The sequence below is a fragment of the Bubalus kerabau genome, chromosome 8, assembly GCF_029407905.1.
Source record: "Bubalus kerabau isolate K-KA32 ecotype Philippines breed swamp buffalo chromosome 8, PCC_UOA_SB_1v2, whole genome shotgun sequence".
In the NCBI taxonomy this organism is placed as follows: domain Eukaryota; kingdom Metazoa; phylum Chordata; class Mammalia; order Artiodactyla; family Bovidae; genus Bubalus; species Bubalus kerabau.
In genome coordinates this window covers 33823959-33844757 of record NC_073631.1, presented here as the reverse complement: position 1 = coordinate 33844757, position 20799 = coordinate 33823959, and the positions used below count along the sequence as shown (strand labels likewise).

Below are 20799 nucleotides of genomic sequence, written 5' to 3'. Positions count from 1 at the left end.
TTACAAATAGCTGTGAAAAGAAGTGAAGCGAAAATCAAAGGAGAAAAGGAAAGATAAACGCATTTGAATGCAGTTCCGAAGAACTGCAAGGAGAGATAAGAAAGCCTTCCTCAGTGATCAATGCAAAGAAATAGAGGAAAACAGCAGAATGTGAAAGACTAGAGATCTCTTCAAGAAAATTAGAGACACTAAGGGAACATTTCATGCAAAGATGGGCTCAATAAAGGACAGAAATGGTATGGACCTAACAGAAGCAGAAGATATTAAGAAGAGGTGGCAAGAATACACAGAAGAACTATACAAAAAAGATCTTTACAACCCAGATAATCACGATGGTGTGATCACTCACCTAGAGCCAGACATTCTGGAATGCAAAGTCAAGTGGGCCTTAGGAAGCATCACTATGAACAAAGCTAGTGGAGGTGATGGAATTCCAGTTGAGCTATTTCAAATCCTAAAAGATTATGCTGTGAAAGTGCTTCACTCAATATGCCGGTGAATCTGGAAACCTCAGCAGCGGCCACAGAACTGGAAGAGGTCCGTTTTCATTCCAATCCCAAAGAAAGGCAATGCCAAAGAATGCTCAAACTACCGCATAATTGCACTCATCTCACACGCTTGTAAAGTAATGCTCAAAATTCTCCAAGTCAGGCTTCAACATTATGTGAACCGTGAACTTCCAGATGTTCAAGCTGGTTTTAGAAAAGGCAGAAGAACCAGAGATCAAACTGCCAACATCGGGTGGATCATAGAAAAAGCAAGAGAGTTCCAGAAAAAACATATAATCTGCTTTATTAACTAGGACAAAGCCTTTGTGTGAATCACAACAACTTGTGGAAAATTCTTCAAAATTCTACCAGACCACCTGACCTGCCTCTTGAGAAATCCGTATGCAGGTCAGGAAGTAACAGTTAGAACTGGACATGGAACAACAGACTGGTTCCAAATAGGGAAAGGAGTATGTCAAGGCTGTATATTGTCACTCTGCTTATTTAATGTATATGCAGAGTACATCATGAGAAACGCTGGGCTGGTGAAGCACAAGCTGGAATCAAGATTGCCAGGAGAAATAACCTCAGATATGCAGATGACACCACCCTTATGGCAGTAAGTGAAGAGGAACTAAAGAGCCTCTTGATGAAAGTGAAAGAGGAGAGTGAAAAATTTGACTTAAAGCTCAACATTTAGAAAACAAAGATCATGGCCTCTGGTCCCATCACTTCATGGCAAATAGATGGGGAAACAGTGGAAACAGTGTCAGACTTTATTTTTCTGGGCTCCAAAATCACTGCAGATGGTGACTGCAGCCATGAAATTAAAAGACACTCCCTAGAAGAAAAGTTATGACCAACCTAGACAACATATTAAAAAGCAGAGACATTACTTTGCCAACAAAGGTCTGTCTAGTCAAGGCTATGGTTTTTCCATTTGTCATGTATGGATGTGAGAGTTAGACTATAAAGAAACCTGAGCTCCAAAGAATTGATGCTTTTGAACTGGTGTTCAAGAAGACTCTTGAGAATCCCTTGGACTACAGGGAGATCCGACCAGTCCATCCTAAACGAAATCAGTCTTGAATATTTATTAGAAGGACTGATGTTGAAGCTGAAACTCCAATACTCTAGCCACCTGATGGGAAGAACCGACCCATTTGAAAAGACCCTGATGCTGGGAAAGATTGAAGGTGAGAGGAGAAGGGGACAACAGAGGATGAGATGGTTGGATGGCATCACTGACTCAATGGACATGAGTTTGAGTAAACTCTGGGAGTTGGTGATGCACAGGGAGGCCTGGTGTGCTGCAGTCCATGGGTTCGCAAAGAGTCGGACACAACTGAGTGACTGAACTGAACTGACCTGAGGCTAAAATACGTGTGCTGGGTAGTGATGGTAGGTGTGGAGATTTGTTTCGATATTCACATGGACTGAACAGTCATCAGTCTGGAGCTTGTAGGCTGCCCTTTGTAGTTCTTTAATGACCTCACCAGTCAAATTCCATATCTTTGCAAAGGTTGACACTTTATCCTGCAACTTTGTCTTCAACCTGAAGTAATAGGAGTTTGGTTGTCAGTTGTGACCAAACCTTTCTTTGTGACCCTAAACCACAAGTCTTCTCTGTACCTGTGTAAGAAAGAAAGCAGCCATGTGATGTTGGAAAGAACTCTAGTGACTGTTCTGGAAACCAGGCACAAAGGCATGTCTGCTGTCAGTCACTGGTTAAGATACTTATCCTAGAAATGTTTTCAAACAAAGGCAATATGTTAAAGTAAGTTTTCTTGTATTGGAAGCGTTCAGTTTGCATAAGATCTTGTGCCAAATTGCTTAGAAAGAGCCGTAGTTGTGTTTACTTTAAATGAGTACGTTTGTAGAATATCTTTTTATCATTAATATATCTAGCTATCATGCCAATTCTTAGCTTTAATATAGGCAGTTGACCATCCATTGCTAAATTTTGTTTAAAGTAGCTTTTCTAGTGTCCCTAAAATTTTTTTTTAACCAGAAACTAAAGTAAGTTAGTAAATTAAGTTTTCCTTATCTGAAATCCAGCACTAGTGATTGACGGTGACCAAAGGGGAAAAATTAATACTCAGAATGGTGATGTATTTCAAGTTTTGAAAGAAAGCTGATAATAGAGATTCTGCTTAGTGCTTAGGAGATAAAAATGTCATACCTTGTTTGAAGTTTATTCAAGGATTAGAGTTACTGCTTGACATAACCAGGCCTGCAATCCATGTGGTCGCAAAGAGTCAGATATGACCTAGTGACTGAACCGCAACCAGACCTGAGACGTCTGATTTAAGATTTAATGTATAAATTAATTTTCTTTCGTCTCATGAAATTTTAGAACATTTGCCAGGCACTTAGGAACACAGTTTGTATCTTAAGAAATCATTGTGTGGTGTTGATTGTACAAGATTCAGCAACTCAATTATATTAGACTGAGCAAATCTTTGATATTAATTTTTGTTGGTAGATGCTGGCAGATTGGTATTTTAAGCATCATACTCGTGATAATTGCCATATTCTCATATATACTGTTAAGTAAAACAGTATTTGCATTGATCATGAAGAAATCTGACCTGGCTCATTCGTGAGAGCACCTGCTGTTACTGATCAATGAGCTACACAATTGCAAGGAGAGTCTTTGGAGAGAAACAGTATGCTAGATGGTGTGAGAGCTGGTTGTCAGAATACCTGTAGTTTCTTTCAGTCTAACTAGATACTTATCAAGGGGCGTATCTCTAAAGCAAGCAGACCGGAGACCATCACCCACCAAATCCAGTGACCTTTGAATGCTCTGTCTCATGGCCTCCCTCCAGCAACTTTTGAGACTTTTGATCTGCTGTCTTTTCCAGTCCTTTCTTGTTGGTTTCTATTATATTTCTGTCTCCCAATTCTCCAGGTTTTTTTTCTCCTCTTTTTTTTTTTCAAATTCATCTTCTGCCATCACCCAAATGTGAACTTCCACCCCAGCTCAACCCTCAGCCCTCTGCTTATGTCTTCTTAGGACTGTTGGTGAAAATTCGTGTTGTTCCCAACCTCTCTCTTTATACAGTAGCTTCCATCTTCATCTAGCCTTCGTTAGCAAACTCTGGTCTTTGATATATTGCTCAGTAGTTTCACTTAAAGTAACCTAGGGAATCCAGGCTCAGTGTATTTAAAAATAAACTCATCCTCCCTCCCCTTATTCCTCCTTTATCCCCACTTACTTCTGGGATGCGGCAAGTGTAATCTGTATCTTTCGTCACTTCTGACCTCAAAAGTCTCTACTCACTTTGCTTTTCATATAGAATGAGCCCCAGACTCCTTAGTCTAGAGCTCAAAGACCCTCTGGGAGTTGGCTCCAATGTACTTTTTTAGGTTTTCTGTTACACCGTGTGACCCTTCCATTACTGTTTCATAACTATACCATAGACTAAGATTTGCAAACTCACATGTCCACAGACAGTTCAGGTGAACAAAAGAAGCCAATCAGAGTAGAACTGTGCTAAACTGGGGAGGACCCGCTGCATAAAAAGTGCAACTCAGCTCTAAACCATGGTTGCCAACTGAACTGTGGACCTGATGTTGCCAGATTTCTGAGTTTTAAATATTGTCATCTAGCACAAAACATCTTTAGGAAAAATCAAGTCTCAAAGACCAGTGGTCTATGACTCAGCCACAGACACACACCCATACCCACTCCTTTGCTTACACAGTTAATTTCTTTCTCCTCAGTTCTTCTCAGAAGTTCAGGGGTCATCTCACACGCCACGTGTTTGGTGAAACCTTCCTTGGCATACTGGAGTCTCTCCTTCATCCCCTATGACATCCATGGTTGGCACTGCTTGGTGTAGTGTTACCTCACCTAGATCATGCCATGGACCAGCCACTGTGCTCCCCTGTATCAACCCCTAGTGCCTCAACAAGTGCCTTATGTATAGTTCAGCCCTCAGTACACAGTTTTGGTTGGTTGACTGGTAGCACTTGGAGAAACGGGTAAGGACAGACATAAGTAATTTTATTTTAGGAAACTAAAGAACTGATGGGCTTCCCCCATGGCTCAGCGGTAAAGAATCTACCTGTAATGTAGGAGATGCGGGTTCGATCCCTGGGTCAGGAAGATCCCCCTGAAGGAGGACATGGCAACTCACTCCAGTATTCTTGCCTGGAGAGCACCACGGACAGAAGAGCCTGGTTGGCTACAGGTCATGGGGTCACAGAGAGTTGAACACGACTAAAGCGACTTAGCGTGCATGCAAAGACCAGAAAGGATTTATTGTGTGCTTGAATCTGTTGTGATTCTGTGGTTATTGTGATTCTTGAATCTATTGTGAATCTGTGTGTACCAGATTCTTTGCCAGGTACCTTAGCTATCCTGTTCTATCTGACTGAACTACAGCTCTGCTAGGTGTGGATTTAGGTGATTGTGCTAAGGCCCAGGGGGATGAGGTGCTCTGCTCAAGGCTCCCCAGTGGGAATCAGGGTCTCTAACTCCCTCTGCACACTCTACACTGTTTTCTGAGCTCCCAGCAGACATGGCAGATCCATGAATTGTGCCTGAACGCAGCAGCTGATGGGGGCTGGGACAGCAGGAGCTCCCGGGGCCGGCCCCTCTGTGACGACAGAGCGGCCTGCAAACGTGACCCTTCCTCTGTGCGGAGAAGATAAAAGCGCCGCTGTTAATATTCCACACTCCTTCTTGTGACATTTTTAAAAGGCAGCGTGTGGAATTAAATGTAGCTAAGAACATAAAACCTGCTGCACTCAAGTCATTCTGTCCTAAAGAAATGCGGTGGGGTTCTAAAACCAAAATTTCCAAGTTAACATGAAGACGGATTATATCATTGGAAGAGTGTCACGCCATCCCTATCTATAGTCATTAAAGGGATGACTTTTCAAGTTTGATGTAGAAACAGCATTAAATGAATAAGCATTTCTTGTGTAATTGATATCTAAAAAGAAAGCTATATCTCAGGATTTGGCAGTTTTAGAATGGCTAAGCAGTACTGTGATGAAATTGTAAAATTCTGCAGGAATCAACTGAATTTAAAAGCTGTAGTAAACAGCTGCATTTGATGTCACGAATACTGCTTTTTGAAATGTGAAATACACTGAGCAAGAGGCACAGCTCCTATCAGTGGCCTAGCACTTGAGCCTATGATTCAAGCATGAACATGAAATTATTTTGTTTGTGCTTAATCAGATTACATGGTACATTTTGGCACTGCTTCTCAAAAAATAATGGTAAATTGTAACATTCCAGGGCCAGAAATAGGCCCTTTCAAGTACAAAGCTTTTCTTGGCTCCTTGGACTAAAGGTTAAGTCGCGCATATTTTAGAGCACCTTAAATTTCATTGCATCTGACGTAGAAATACAGGTGAAACAGAACTACCAACAGTACTTTAGGGAATATGAGTTAGTACAGAAATGTTGAATATTCACATTACCTTACATAGATCAAATGGCTCCAATATGCGTTGTCTGTCAAAATTCTTTTCATATGCTTTCTTGGTAATTTACTTTCACAGGTGAGTGGTTTCATTATTACAGTGCATTTTGTTGGCGAGTGTTGGAAAGTAAAACTGAGGTAGATTTTTCTAATTGCTCCTAAGTCACCCTATACTCATTATGATTTCTAGACTTCAGAATTTTGTTTTGTTTTTTTTTTTTTATAACTGAAAAAAGAAAAAGGCATTAAGCTTAGTATTTTTGGAAGCATTTAGACCATTTCCTTTCATTTGATTAAATTTACATAATAGAACTCTATAAAAAGGATCTATACCAAGCCAATTTCCATTCCACCTTGACATAACTTGGGGATGTTCTAGAAACCTTTGTGCTTTGTAGAAATAAAATGGAAATTTTTAGTGTTTTATACACTTAAAGTGATAGAAAAAAATTATGCATAAAAGAAAAATACATTCAAGTAAAATCAAATAAAAATAGACAATTCTTTTCTTATGCCTTTAAGTTTAAAAAGTAGCAGATGATCAGGAAAGGTTCTGTATTAATTAACATCATGGCTAATTATAGACATAAATTTTAGAGCTATTCTTTAGACTTTTACAGCATATTAATATATTTTATTTCAAGTTACATAGTTCTTAAACCTGTAATAGTATTTGTCTTCTGGTTTTGATTGTTATTAGCATGTTGCTTTTATACTGCAAAAAGTAATTCTTGTAATTAAAAATCCACTACAAAATTTTATATTATTTGTGGGAAGAGGGGGTATGCCCAAAAGGATAGTTGAGTATTTTTGTCAGTGATGAGCCAAGAACTTGGGATTAGATTTAGTGATTTGATTTAATGGATAGAATTTCAAAGACAAGTTTTTTTGTATATTAATACCTAGGTATTCATTAAGCTATAAATAAATGAATGCATTTTTTTATTCAGAATGTGAGTCTGTATGGCAGCTATGAATGTGTTTAAGTGAAAGATGTTTTTATACACAAAAGTGCTTTTCTACCTAGAGTCTTAAATTACCATTAATTAAACAGTATATAATATAATATATAATTATAGTGTTTTAATATGGTTGCCAGTAGATTTGCTAGTCTTTCTAAATGGCCATTGTTGGCTAATAGTCTTCAGGGGATCATTTATATAGCCATTGTGGTTCTAAAAATATGTCTAAATACCAATGGGACAGCCTTTTTTTTTGAAGCATGGCTATTAAAATGCACTTCTATTTGAAGTGTGTCTTTTTGATTAAATCACTCAATTACTTTCATATGCGGCAAAAAAAATACCAGTACTGAAAAGAATAAAGGAAAGCTCTTTTTAATGTAGAAAATTTTCAGAACAAAATGGTAGTTATATAAAGATTTGAGTTAGGAGTGTTGGAAATCTGTTCTATTCATAAGGAATTTTAGCTGTTCTTTTCATTACATTTTTTAACTGGAGATGTTTCTATATAGCCTCATTGTTTTTACTTTAATTATTATTTCTATGGCAGGGAGATAATTAGGTAAATGCTGTTGAATATTAAATATGGTAGTAGCTTCAGGGAAAATAAACATTTTTGGGTCAAAGCCCTCAACAAAGTATTATCTTGTAGAGCTGGTAAATGGAATTGAATGCCAAATAGTTTTGCCACCATCCAACCAAACTCTCAGAGTCACTCAGTTCATCATCTAAGACTGTTTTGGAGTGGAATGGCTGCTTATGTCAAAGTTAATGGTGTTCTTTTTATTTTACTAATACAGTTCTTTATTGCATGGAATACTGTATATATTATTTATAGGTATTTCCAGTATGGTGTTCTTTTTAATGTGACTTTTTCATGGAGTAAAACTTGATTAGAGAATATTTCCAACCGCATTAAATTAGCTAAGAGTAAGAACATTCCAAGGGGCTTCCTAGGTGGCTTGGTGTTAAAGAACCCATCTGCCAATGCAGAAGACGCAAGAGATGTAGGTTTGATCCCTTGATCGTGGGAGGATACCCTGGAGGAGGAAGTGGCAGCTCATTCTCGTATTCTTGCCTGGAAAGTTCCATGGACAGAGGAGCCTGGTGGGCTCCAGTCCTTGGGATCACAAGGACATAGTCGAGCAACTGAGCACACACATAAGAACATTCCAGAGAGTCTGAACCTGAGTGTCACACCAAAAACTTTGTAAGTTGACTTGTATGAGGTACTCAGTGACGTCACCCGCTGGTTTCTGTGTATTATTTGCTCCAATCTGTAAGGGCCCATTGGAAAGCCTAAAGTAATTCTCGGCTTCTCTGAGGTCCTTACTGCCTGTATCTAATACTGAATGCAAAAAAAGACTTAACTTCTAATCAGACCTGAGAAGCTGAGGATTCTCAACCATATTGAGAAATGTACAGAGAAATGTCCTAATTCGTGAACATTGTTTTCAGCAGCATCCCAGAGTGATAGTTTGCAAGTTAATTTCCCAGATAGCCTAGGGGTTCAGACGTCACACCATTGTTGGATCTTAACTTCATCTATTTAAAATCCTGTAATGAAAGAGACACAAAAATTTCTAATGTACATTGCAAAGTTTTCACTAGGAGGCCAGTGACTAACTTGTGCTGTGGGTTAACTAGCTTGGGGATAGACCTTAGAATAAAATTTCTTCTGCCTTTCTGTGCATAGATTGGAAACTTTTGCGAACAAGGACCTAAGTAGAGAACCCCTAGCTCTGCTGTGAATGTAGGCTGCATGAGGCGCATTCAGTTGTGCAGCCAGCCGGTCCCCCAGCTTTCCCGTGCCGGCCTTAATAGAAGTCCAGCAAGGCCTCGGCACAGCTGTTTGAGAACTTGCTTTTTCCACAGACTAATAGAAATAGTGACTCTTCACGTACTGCATGTGATGCAATATGTGTAAGTTAGGCTTATTTTACATTTTAGCTGCCATTTTTCAAATTTTATTTTTTTTTAGTGAGGAATACTGTTGCTTGGGCTTCCCTGGTGGCTCAGACAATAAAGAATCTGTCTGCAGCGCAGGAGACCGGGTTTGATCCCTGGGTTGGGAAGATCCCCCCTGGAGAAGGGAATGGCAACCTTCTCCAGTATTCTGACCTGGAGAATTCCATGGACAGAGGAGCCTGATGGGCAATAGTCCATGGAGTTGCCAAGAATCAGACACAACTGAGCGACTAACATTTTAACTTTTTCACTTTTTCACTGTTACTTATCTGGAAAAAAAAAAAAAAAAACCTTTGAAAAAAAAAGTCCCTAATGCTCTTCATGAACACCTCTGATTCATTTTAATAAAGAGCTTCTAGAAAGCAAGAAGGTTTGGTAACCCATTACCATTTGCAACCACTTTACCACTCTATGTAGATCAAGAGTATCTTGCTATTTTGCAGCATAAACAAACCATGGAAATAAGTTAACCCCTGCAGCTGATATAGGGCTATAGGTGTCGTTCACAGCCTCTTTTTATCAGAATTTTATATTCTTCAAAACAGTCTGTTTTGCACCGATAACTTTTAAAGGAGTGTTGCTGGTTATTTCTATAAGTATGGAATTTTTCCAGTCTTCAAAATGGAGCTATAGAGTTCTGTTCTGGACAGTTCTTTCTGCTTTCACATTTGTAGTATGAAAGAGCATCAATGCCATTAAGTACGCAAGCTCACTATTCATAGAATTTATTACTATTTCAGATAGCTAAAATTTTGGTGTCCAGAATGTAAACAACATGAAAACTAAATAATAGAGTAAAATGAATTTTAAGATATGGAGAGTAAATAAAAACTACTATGGCAAAAGGTCTGCTTTGCATTCTGAACATAAGTCTTTCTATCATTTTTGAAGTTTATTGGAGTTTGCCTGTTTAGCAGTTCCATATTATATGTAAGCTGGACTTTGTAAAGAGCACTCAGCCAGAGGCAATAAAAATGGGACCTGTTTGCGTTGAAGAGGTAGAAAAGGAATTAGGAAGGAGTATGTCATGATCCTTTTTATCTGCTCTCCATTTTTAACTGGACTCAGCCCTGTCTCTCTTCACAGCAAGAAGAAAATCACTCTTCACTTTCCCAACTTCTTACAGATGCTTTCAAGAGATAAAAGTGAATGGCCTTGGAAATTGCTGTGTATCCTCTGGCTTTTATTATCCATTGTTCTTATCCTAGACTTAGGTAAATGGCTTTTGTGCTGTGCTTACTCGCTCAGTTGTGTCCAACTCTGCGACCCCATTAACTGTAGCCCACCAGGCTCCTCTCTCCATGAGGACCCTAGGCAAGAATACTGGAGTGGGATGCCATGCCCTCTCTGAAGGATCTTCCCAATCTAGGGTTTGAACCTAGGTCTCCTGCATTACAGGCAGATTCTTTACCATCTGAGCCTCCAGGGATTAGAATTTATAGGTGTCATTTCCTGTAGGTCTGGAGTGCATACTTTAGAAATAATGTAAAATTTATTTTTAAAAGCACATTTTTTTAATATGTTGGTTTTCCATAACATCTGTACCCACAAATATAGATGAGGTTTTAGGGAAGGAAAAAACAGATGACAAAATTATATGTTTAGAGAGCCTTGTAATAGAAAAAAATCTCTTTGCTTGAGGCATTCTATATAAAGAGTTTTTAAAAGTAACTTTAATAAATGTATTTTGTGCTAAAATTCTCCTAGCCTTACCCCTCCCACTGCCACCACCCTTGATCATATTCCTGCTGTGCACCCTCTTCCAGAGCCTGGCCAAGCAGCTTGCCCCTCTTATGTCCGATGTGCTCACCGTGTGTGTGTTTTTCCTTTCTTTGCAGAGACTCTCCTTGATGACTTCCTTCTCACGTACACAGTCTTCATGACAACTGACGACTTGTGCCAGGCGCTGTTGAGGCAATATCCTTCATTAGCTTCAGGATGCTGTGTCGGCTTCCTCTCAGGCAGATGTCTCACATTAGGAATTAACGGCCTTTCTTCATTTACTCAAGCCCTCAGTAGAGTGTGGCTGTGTTAAATATTAATGTCGTGATAGCCGAGGTGAAAGATGAAATGAGACAGAGTATGCAGGGGGCAGAGCTGCAGAGCTGCTGTTTTCACAGTCTGTGTCGTGGGTGCACTGTGTGTTTTCTTCAACCCTGTGTCACAAGGCTTTAGAACCTAGAGATGAATTTGGCCTACTGGGTAAACCCCAGAGTCAAGAGGTTGAGTGGATTGGCAGTAACTGAACTTACAAGACAATCAATCAGTTAGTGCCAGACCACATGGTTGGGGAAGCATGCATGTGATAGTGTTTTTCTGGGCAAGCATCCTGGGGAAGACAAGGATTTCCCACTTGGGAGGTCTGACCCCCTACTCCCACCCCCAATCAGCTGTCATCATTTCAGAGCTTTGTCAGGGCAGGCTGTCTTAGGATGATGGATGTGATTAGAGGGTTAATGACCAGTTAAGGAGGTTTTAGGATTGCATATACTGACTAGAAGAGATGCAACAGATCAAAGGCCAGGAAGCCATGCCATGGAAACGCATGCAGTTTCCAAATGAGTGTCTTGCCTTACAATGTTTAAGGAAGAGTTTTTTTCTTTATCAGAAGTCAAGCCATGAAGGTCACAGGAAAAGACAAAAAGAGCATTTGCATAAGTAGAAATAGTGCAAGATAAATCCTTATGCCTTTCAAGAGAAAAACTACAAGAAATGCATACTTTAACAAATTCTTTGTGTTTGCCTGAGTCTGTTTCACAGGTAGACATCAAAGAAATCAGATGTCCTTGCTGTACTTTTTTTTTTTCTGAGTTAGTTTTCTGAATTAGTTGCTTTAATTTCATGGTGAAAAAACAAGGATTTTAAGTATTTCCCTCCCCCCCAGATGTATCCATTCTAAAATATTCAGTGTTATCTATAACTTTTCTCCTCTATTTTTAAATTTTTTATTGAAGTATATTTGATTTATAATGTGTTAATTTCTGCTGTACGGTAAAGTGGTACCATATATATATATATCAGATCAGATCAGATCAGTTGCTCAGTCGTGTCCGACTCTTTGCGACCCCATGAATCGCAGCACGCCAGGCCTCCGTGTCCATCACCAACTCCCGGAGTTCACTCAGACTCAACGTCCATTGAGTCAGTGATGCCATCCAGCCATCTCATCCTCTGTCGTCCCCTTCTCCTCCTGCTCCCAATCCCTCCCAGCATCAGAGTCTTTTCCAATGAGTCAACTCTTCACATGAGGTGGCCAAAGTACTGGAGTTTCAGCTTTAGCATCATTCCTTCCAAAGAACACCCAGGGCTGATCTCCTTCAGAATGGACTGGTTGGATCTCCACTATTCTATATATTTATAATATAAATTCTATTCTGTGTGTGTGTGTATATATATATGTGTGTGTATATATATATATATAAATACTATTCAGTTCAGTTGCTCAGTCATATCCAACTCTTTGCGACCCCATGGACTGCAGCACGCCAGGCTTCCCTGTCCATCACCACCTCCCAGAGCCTACTCAAACTCATGTCCATCACGTCAGTGATGCTATCCAACCATCTCATCCTCTGTCGTCTCCTTCTCCTCTCGCCTTCAATCTTTCCCAGCATAAGTGTCTTTTCCAGTGAGTCGGTTCTTCGCATCAGATGGCCAAAGTATTGGAATTTCAGCTTTAGCATCACTCCTTCCAATTAGTATATTCAGGACTGATTTCCTTTAGGATAGGCTGGTCGGATCTCCTTGCAGTCCAAGGGACTCTCAAGAGTCTTCTCCAACACCACAGTTCAAAAGCATTAATTCTTTGGTGCTCAGCTTTCTTTATAGTCTAACTCTTACTCCCATACATGACAAATGGAAAAACCATAGCTTTGACTAGACCGACCTTTGTTGGCAAAGTAATGTCTGCTTTTTAATAAGCTGTCTAGGTTGGTCATAACTTTTCTTCCAAGAAGCAAGCGTCTTTTAATTTCATGGCTGCAGTCACCATCTGCACTGGTTTTGAAGCTCAAAAAAATAAAGTCTGTCACTGTTTCCATTGTTTCCCCATCTATTTGCCATGAAGTGATGGGGCTGGATGCCATGATCTTATATATAGTATCCACTGTGTATAAATGCCACATCTTTTTATCCATTCAGTCCTTGATGTACTTTTGTAGGTTGGGGAGACAGTGGCTGAATTATGTTTTAAAATGGCTACAAAGGGGACCTCTCTGGTGATCCAGTGGCTAAGACTCTGCGTTTCCAATGCAGGGGGCCAGGTTCGATCCCTGGTCGGGGAACTAGTTCCTACATGCTGCAGTTAGGACCCAAATAAATACTTCTTTTAAATGAGCAGATTGTAAAAAATGTTACAAAGTCTGATACAGAATTTATCCCTGTTTTGCTATTATATATCAGCACTAAAGAATATAGAATCCTGTCCAGTAACCCTAAAGCCTACCTGTCTTTGGTGTCATAGCATTTTCTATTTCTAGTTAATTTTTTAATGTGTCCTAGATACTCAGAAACGATAATTTGGGAGGCAGAAACACTAGGATGTTTTGGGAAGTGCCAAGCTTCTGTCTTATTCCTAAGGTTTTAAGCATGTTGCCTTTGAGGTTGTTATTTTTATTTAATTGTAACAGCATAGTTAACACATTGTCGTTGTATACAAATTGGGGAATGCTTGTAAGTATAATAAAAATAATTCATGTTCTCTGAAATCTCATTACTTTAAGAAGCCACTGTTAACTATCAGTATATATCTTTCCAGGCAATGACCATGTAAATAAACATAGTTAATAGAAATGGATGATCCTGACATACTCTTTTCTTATTTGCTTTCCTAATTAACAGTATATTGTGGATGCCCTGTGTCAGCAAATAGAGTGCTGGACCATCAGCCTTATGGCTACAAAAGAGCCCTTTAAATGAATATGCAGTAATTTATTTAACTGTCTTCAGTGGTTGAAGCCTTTAAGTTATGCCTATTTAATATTTTTTATCTCAGAGAAAATTAAACTAGCAGCCCTTTTTACTTACATTTGTACACTAATCCATTTCTTTTTTTTTTCCCATGTAAATTCCTGGGGGTGGACAGTTGAATCACCCCACAAATTATGCTCCAGAAATCCATGCTCATTTGGCACTACTTTAGAATATAAATTTCTGAGAATCAAAGTGTATGTGGCCTACTTCTGATGTCATCTTGATGGAAATGGTGTCCACCTATGTAGTGAGGCCAGATCTCTTGAAGCCACCCTTGTGATTAATGGCCCATCTGGTATCTCTTCAAAGTGGCATCAACCCGCACTGCTTGTGGAACTGTGTGATACATTTGTGAGTTCGATCATCCAGTCCTTATCCTCATGGCCTGCCACCAAGTGTATGTGAAGCATTTTCCTGGGTTTCCTTTTGCTTTTTTCAGTGCACACCTGTTACTTTCCCTACACATGTTCTTTTCTTCCTACATATACAGATACTTGTAGATTTTTTTCAAAAATGTGCTTTAGCATATTTTGTGAAAACAAAAATAAATGGATCTCTTCCTATTTTTACTTGCAACAATGCAGTATTCTTTCTTAACTATTTGCACCTATTCTGCTAAGAAGTATCAAGGCAAAGAAGAAAATTCAGATGTTCCTTGTCGGAAACGGAAGGTCTTGCATCTTGTTTCCCAGTGGATTGCTCTATACAAAGACTGGTTACATGAAGATGAACATTCAAAAATGTTTTTAAAGGTAATGTAAAACTTCCAGTTATTCAGTTACTCTTTGATGCTGAATGACCGATTTTATTTTCAGTTGTGCATTTCAGTAATCTCATTCCTATGTTACAGTCCTCTAGCTTGTTTGTAATATTGAAGTTATGATTCAAAGTATTTGTTTATTTTGACTTCTGAAGCCAAATATTCGGAGAAGGCAATGGCACCCCACTCCAGTACTCCTCCCATGGACGGAGGAGCCTGGTGGGCTGCAGTCCATGAGGTCGCTAAGAGTCGGACACGACTGAGTGACTTCACTTTCACTTTTCACTTTCATGCATTGGAGAAGGAAATGGCAACCCACTCCAGTGTTCTTGCCTGGAGAATCCCAGGGACGGGGGAGCCTGGTGGGCTGCCATCTATGGGGTCACACAGAGTCGGACACGACTGAAGTGACTTAGCAGCAGCAGCCAAATATTATATACATAGTTAGAAATTTTTAACTTTAAATAATTCTATGTCAATAAATGTAGAAGGCAAGTTTTAAAGTCACTCATTTAAAGTTATTTATTTTACTTGTCATGAGAATTTTTATTGCAAATGAAATAATTAAGGAAGGTTAAATAAAACATACTTTAAAATTTGATACTGCCTAATATGTTGAGATGTATTATAGGTTTAAACTAACCAGTCCCATATCTACAATAGTGGGATAAAACATTATTTTTATCATATAAGAACTATATTGACAATGTATACATTATGAAACTTTATCAGGACCTGGTGTATATTGAGACATTAAGACAATCATAACTTATAAAATTGATGCTAAACCTAGATTTACATTTTAAGTTAGTGTTCTTGCCTGGAGAATCCCAGGGACGTCAGAGCCTGGTGGGCTGCCATCTATGGGGTCGCACAGAGTCGGACACGACTGAAGCGACTTAGCAGCAGCAGCAGCAAGCTGATATGTGTTTTTAATCATGAGTAGGCTGCAGTGTCTTTTCAACACAGATGATTCTCTGGAGACAGTTTGTAGACAGCTGGACTCTTGGCCACCAAAAGCATGTTAGCTGTGCAGGTCAATACGGAGAAGGGGTGCAGTGGAATCTGTGTGGGGAAGAGTTCTATTTCAGAATAGGCAAGTGTCTAAACTGACTTTGTCTTCAAGAAAGAAATCACTTTGATTTCAAAATTCAAATATCTTTTAGACATCCAGTTAAAAACTGATTTAAGCCAAGTCTCTGACTAAACTACTCTTATTTTCGAAACAACTGGTTAGTTTAATTCAATAGATTTCTTTTCCCTCCCAAATGATTATGTGGCTATTATTTCTAAAAATATATTGTAGAACAGGCCTGGGAATTTTGAGTAGCTCCTACCCATAGCCCCTAAGAGCTTTGTGGCCCCAGAGAGCCACACAGTTGAGCAAAGGGGTCTGAGGTGGAACCCCCACTCAGGAGCTCTTTGGTGCCTGGTTTAACCCCTTGCATTGTTCTGGATTCCACTTATCTCTCTGATCAGGTTACCCACTGTTTGAGTCTTAATCCTTACAAAATAGACACCAGACCAATTCAGCTGCCATTTTCTGCCCCCCCACCCCACCCCAGACCATATACAGGAATGTGCTGGATGATGTCTATGAATACCCAATACTTGAAAAAGAGCTGAAAGAATTTCAGAAGATACTTGGAATGCACCGTCGTCAGTAAGTATTTCATTTTCCTCATCACAGATAATAAGAGAAAGCAGCACCACGTATGACAGAATTGGAGGTGTCTCAGAAAGATCATTTTGAACATTTCAGATCTGGGATTTATCTTGATTCATTAGGTTTTCTAGTAGTAAATATGTAATTTTTTTTTTTTTTTAATTTTTTATTTTATTTTATTTTATTTTATTTTATTTTTTAAACTTTACATAACTGTATTAGATTTGCCAAATATCAAAATGAATCTTGTTTTTATATCTCAAGATGAGTGAACACTAAATCAAGCTTATTGGCTATATTTTTAAAAACCCTGTTCAATATGATAGGAACCAACTGAGCCATGACAGTCTGGGTGCATAAGAACAATTATTTAATAAATTATTATTTATTTTTATAAGTGTAAATATTTAACTTGTCATTTCAGGAGTTCACAGCTATCTCTAATGGGATAGGAAAAAAGTTTTATAAACAAGTCCCAGCAAACCATGGCACATGTTTAAAGTTCATTTTATGGATTCCCTGAGGTTTCTTTATCAATTTAGAAAAATTGAAGGGAAGCACTTACTCTGTGACTTTTGTCATGTCCAGGTATCACTGAGGTATCTATCATTAGTCTTTCAAATTGCTAATACCTGGTTTTACTCTGATTTACCACTAACTCTTCTTCATAATTTTGGTAAATGAAAACATCAAGTCATTATTCAGTTTTCAGATATACCTGCAAAGTTAATCTGAAGGGAAGTATTGTCCTCTGATTTGCAATATAGCTTCGACTTTTTAAACATAAAACACATCTGTTGTCAAGTTGTGACAAACTTACATTAAGATTTCAGCAGTCACAAATGGCGCTTCTCATAGAAAACGTTAATTCAAGCTCTTCACGTTGTCAGAGACTTAAAGCCTTATTCATATTTAGTAAAAAAAGATCCTGTGCAGTGAAGGCTATATAAATAATTTTAGGGTGTACACAAATCGTGTGTAAACCTTTGTCCCAGTCATGAAAATCACACATTTAGAAGTTCAGAAATGAGCTACAGGTTGTTAATAATGAATGTGATGAATTTTGGTGGTCTTCTTTTATCATCACATTCTACACTGTAAAAAATTTCTATCGCCTAAGACTAAATATGAAAATATGAACAAGCCAATGAAGCAAAAATGAAAAAGAAAGAAACATTTACATCAAAATAATACCCTACTTGGAAATAGATCTATGCTGTAAGGGAGGTCTTAAAATTGGGAAAATTTAATTCTGGTTTAATACAAATTTAAATACATTAAATGCATTAATGTAATTTAATACATTCCACTTGAAAACTTACGTAAAAATGGGGAATAATAGATATAAGTAAGAACATGGTCTAAGTCATGATTCCTGTGTCTTTGGTATGAGATAATGAAATATCTTTTAGATGCTGGAATACAATTTGAGTTGGGGACCTGCTGAAGGCCCCGCAAGTCCTACCACACATTGAAACATCCTGGAAAAGAGCAGCCTTAGCTAGCTTATTTAGCTATCTGAAGAACAGTAATTTCACCTAAGATTTAGTGAAATGTGAATAAACTCAGAATTTCTGTGGACTGAGTAAATCCAGTTATTTCCTCAATGCTCACTTTCTGTGAGTAGAAAGCAAAGTATACCTATTGAATAAATAGCTTCTTTTCTTCGTGGTTCACTTGAAATCCTAACATCAAGTGTGTTTTACATAGTAAATGAATGAATACTGTGCATTTTACCGTTTTGAAAAGCGAAAATCTCTACACGGTGCCTGAAAAGTAGTGTCTGTTGACAGTGGCTACATTTTCCTGGCTTTGAGACAACGACTGACCTCTTGCTGTTTCCCTTTCAGCACTGTAGATGAATACTCACCGCAAAGGAAGGTGAGGCAGACCCTTCTCTCTGAAACTGGGTGATCTGAGTTAGGGACCTTGCCTTGCCCCGCTTGGCATTTCTTCATAATTAACATGAACGCTGCCCCCACCCAAGTGGGGTCAGGCAAGGAGCTGGGGGCTTCAGCTTGCCTCCCTGCTCCTGCCTCACTTAGTTTTCCCTGTGCTGGCGTGGATTCAGTTGCAGCCAGGTGCCCTTGACTTTATGACATTTCTGCATTTTTTTTGTGGTGCATTTTGGAATCCTGGAGTTTTCGCAATGTCCCCTGAATGGCATAAACTTGATTGTTAATGTTGATGTAAAAATAGAAAGTCATCTATGCAAGACTTTTTTGCCTACAAGAGTAAGAAAGTCTTGTAAGAAAAAGGTTTGCACTCTTCAACCCAACTGAGAGAGAGATCGTAGCTGGGATGAATGTGTTTCCTGTTCAGCTTCAGGGGGGAAATGCAAAGTAACATGTCAGGCACAAGTTTTGTAGGAGTTGATAGGTCAGGTGACAGATAATCATAATGAATTATGTACCTGTTTCCCCTAAGCAAGTCACTGCACTACAGCAAAAGTATGAAACTATGTCGGAGTGGCCTTATCCGAAAGTAAGGTTGATGTTGGGGTGGGAAAACCATATCTTTCTCAGGAGAAGCAGCTGTGGACTTTTGTAGTGGCCAGAGGTTAAAAATCACACCTGTATTCTCCAGCATGTTGTGAAGAATCAATTTGGGACTTTGTCCCTGTCACTGACCTTGGCCAAGGTCTATCCTGTTGCTCAGACTCTCCAACCTCCACTTGTATTAATTGAGGCAACTCCCAGTTTATTCCTCTAAGATTAGACAGATGGATTTCATATTCAAAAAAAATTGGCACACTCTTTTGGAACATGTTGCAAACAGCTGTGGTTTTCCAAAGGGCAGCAATACATTCGTTCATTGTTCTTGTTCTCCCTTCTTGCAGAATAAAGCCCTTTTCCACCAATTCAGTCTGAAGGAGAACTGGCTGCAGCACAGAGGAACTGTGACAGAAAGTGAGGAAAGTGAGTATGAGTTGAACAAGGGTTGGGGCAGGTGGAGGACTTTAATACAACAACACAACTTTAACACCTCCGCCTGCCGGTAGCTGTTTCCAGCTGCCACACCCCCACCACCACAAGCACGTTAACATCCACAATGAAAGTTTTTCTTTTCTTGCCATGGTATAGTTCTCTTCATCATTGAGTACCGTCCCCGGAGCCAGGACATCTTTACTTTGGGAAGTAAGGGAAGGAGACTACGCAGAGTCCACTGCGTTCTTGGGGAGCAGTGCAGAGGACTGGAAAGGCACCCTTAGCTGCCTTCTCCCCTGTGTCGGTCCGTTGCCCGTGACTCACTGGAAAGTCCACTGAAGGCACTGTTCAGGGCTTGGACTGAGTCAGTCCTGGAGATTTAGAGGAGAAAATCTTGGCGGGAATAATGAAAGGAAGGATGTGCGATAGAAACCCCTCCTAGGCAAGGCCGTGCAGGCAGCGCCACACATGCAGGGCGTCCTCAGTCAGTGTTCGTGCCAAAAGGGCTCGTGACATCCCACCCCCCGCCCCCGCCATCTGAAGAGGGCCCCTGGGTCAGGGCAGGGGAAGCACCTTTGCAGCACTGACCGCGCTGACGTGCTTCTCTGCTTCACCGTTTCATAGCAGAACAGGAAGTGGCTTCGTCCTGTTAGGGTAAAGGGTGAGTCAAGTGCAGAGCTGGGAAACGGCCATTCAGATGTTCAGGCTATTATGACTGGAGACTTTAAAACTCGCCTGCCCCAACAGTGCCAAAATTCTAAGTATAGACATTGGATATTTGCTCAACTTCTTGAACCCCTGAGCACCCAGATGTCACAGATTCCTCTTCCGTTCCATCCTTTGTGTATAACGAGCTGCTCATGAGGGCGCTTGGTGGGCCACATCATCTGCACCAAGTGGAGGAACAGAAAACCTCACCTCCCCCTCTCTCAGTTGCTAACCTTCCTTTCCCATCTGTCTTACAATTAGCTGTTTAATTTTCCATGCCGAGTTTCAAAGGGTCATTTCAAGATGCCTCAGACTGTTTTTGTTCATCATTTTACTAAGCACAGTGTAAACTTTCCTCACATTTAACATTTTGTAGACTGCATCTTTGCCTTGCTCCAAAACTCCATCTTTCTATGGAAGGAAAAAAGCCTTTTCCTCTCTCACAAGTCTGTTGACAACACATAAAACAGCTGTTTGTTGGATGCTAGAGTTTTAATGACACACCCTACCAAACCTAAAACAAAATATTGTCAGTGCTTCTGTCAAAGTGTGTTTACTTTGAGGTTTATACTAGTAAACCCATAGTTTGTCTTTTGCTTCATTTGCATTTCTGTGAAAACATTCCTGGGTTTATTTTTGTGGTGCCATTTAAATTGCATATTAAACTTCTCTAGGAGCTACATTCTACTTCTTTTCTTCAATCTAGAAAAGAAGAATACTTAAGTATATTATTGTCCTGTCTTTTCTAAAGAAGCTAGTGTTTTATACATTCACAATGGCTCATATAAAAGGCAAATAACATGTCAGTTATTTCCATTGCTATTAAGGCAGCTTCTGCTGTCAAATCATAAAGGAATATTTTTCCTGGGCCTGTTCACCATAATAGTGATAATGCCCTTGTAATA

The 20799-nt window shown here is 39.4% G+C and overlaps 1 protein-coding gene across 4 annotated transcripts in view; it reads left to right on the top strand.

Annotated features, from left to right (window-relative positions):
• The window catches only part of RAPGEF5 (Rap guanine nucleotide exchange factor 5), a 236226-nt gene that overhangs the window by 178237 nt on the left and 37190 nt on the right, over positions 1 to 20799 (top strand). For all 4 annotated transcript variants that reach the window (XM_055589976.1, XM_055589975.1, XM_055589978.1 and 1 more), the window contains 5 exons: positions 10701 to 10779; positions 14441 to 14585; positions 16159 to 16256; positions 18110 to 18140; positions 19099 to 19177. In XM_055589976.1, the coding sequence (XP_055445951.1) occupies positions 10701 to 10779; positions 14441 to 14585; positions 16159 to 16256; positions 18110 to 18140; positions 19099 to 19177 (432 nt within the window). The remainder of the gene's footprint in view (positions 1 to 10700; positions 10780 to 14440; positions 14586 to 16158; positions 16257 to 18109; positions 18141 to 19098; positions 19178 to 20799) is intronic.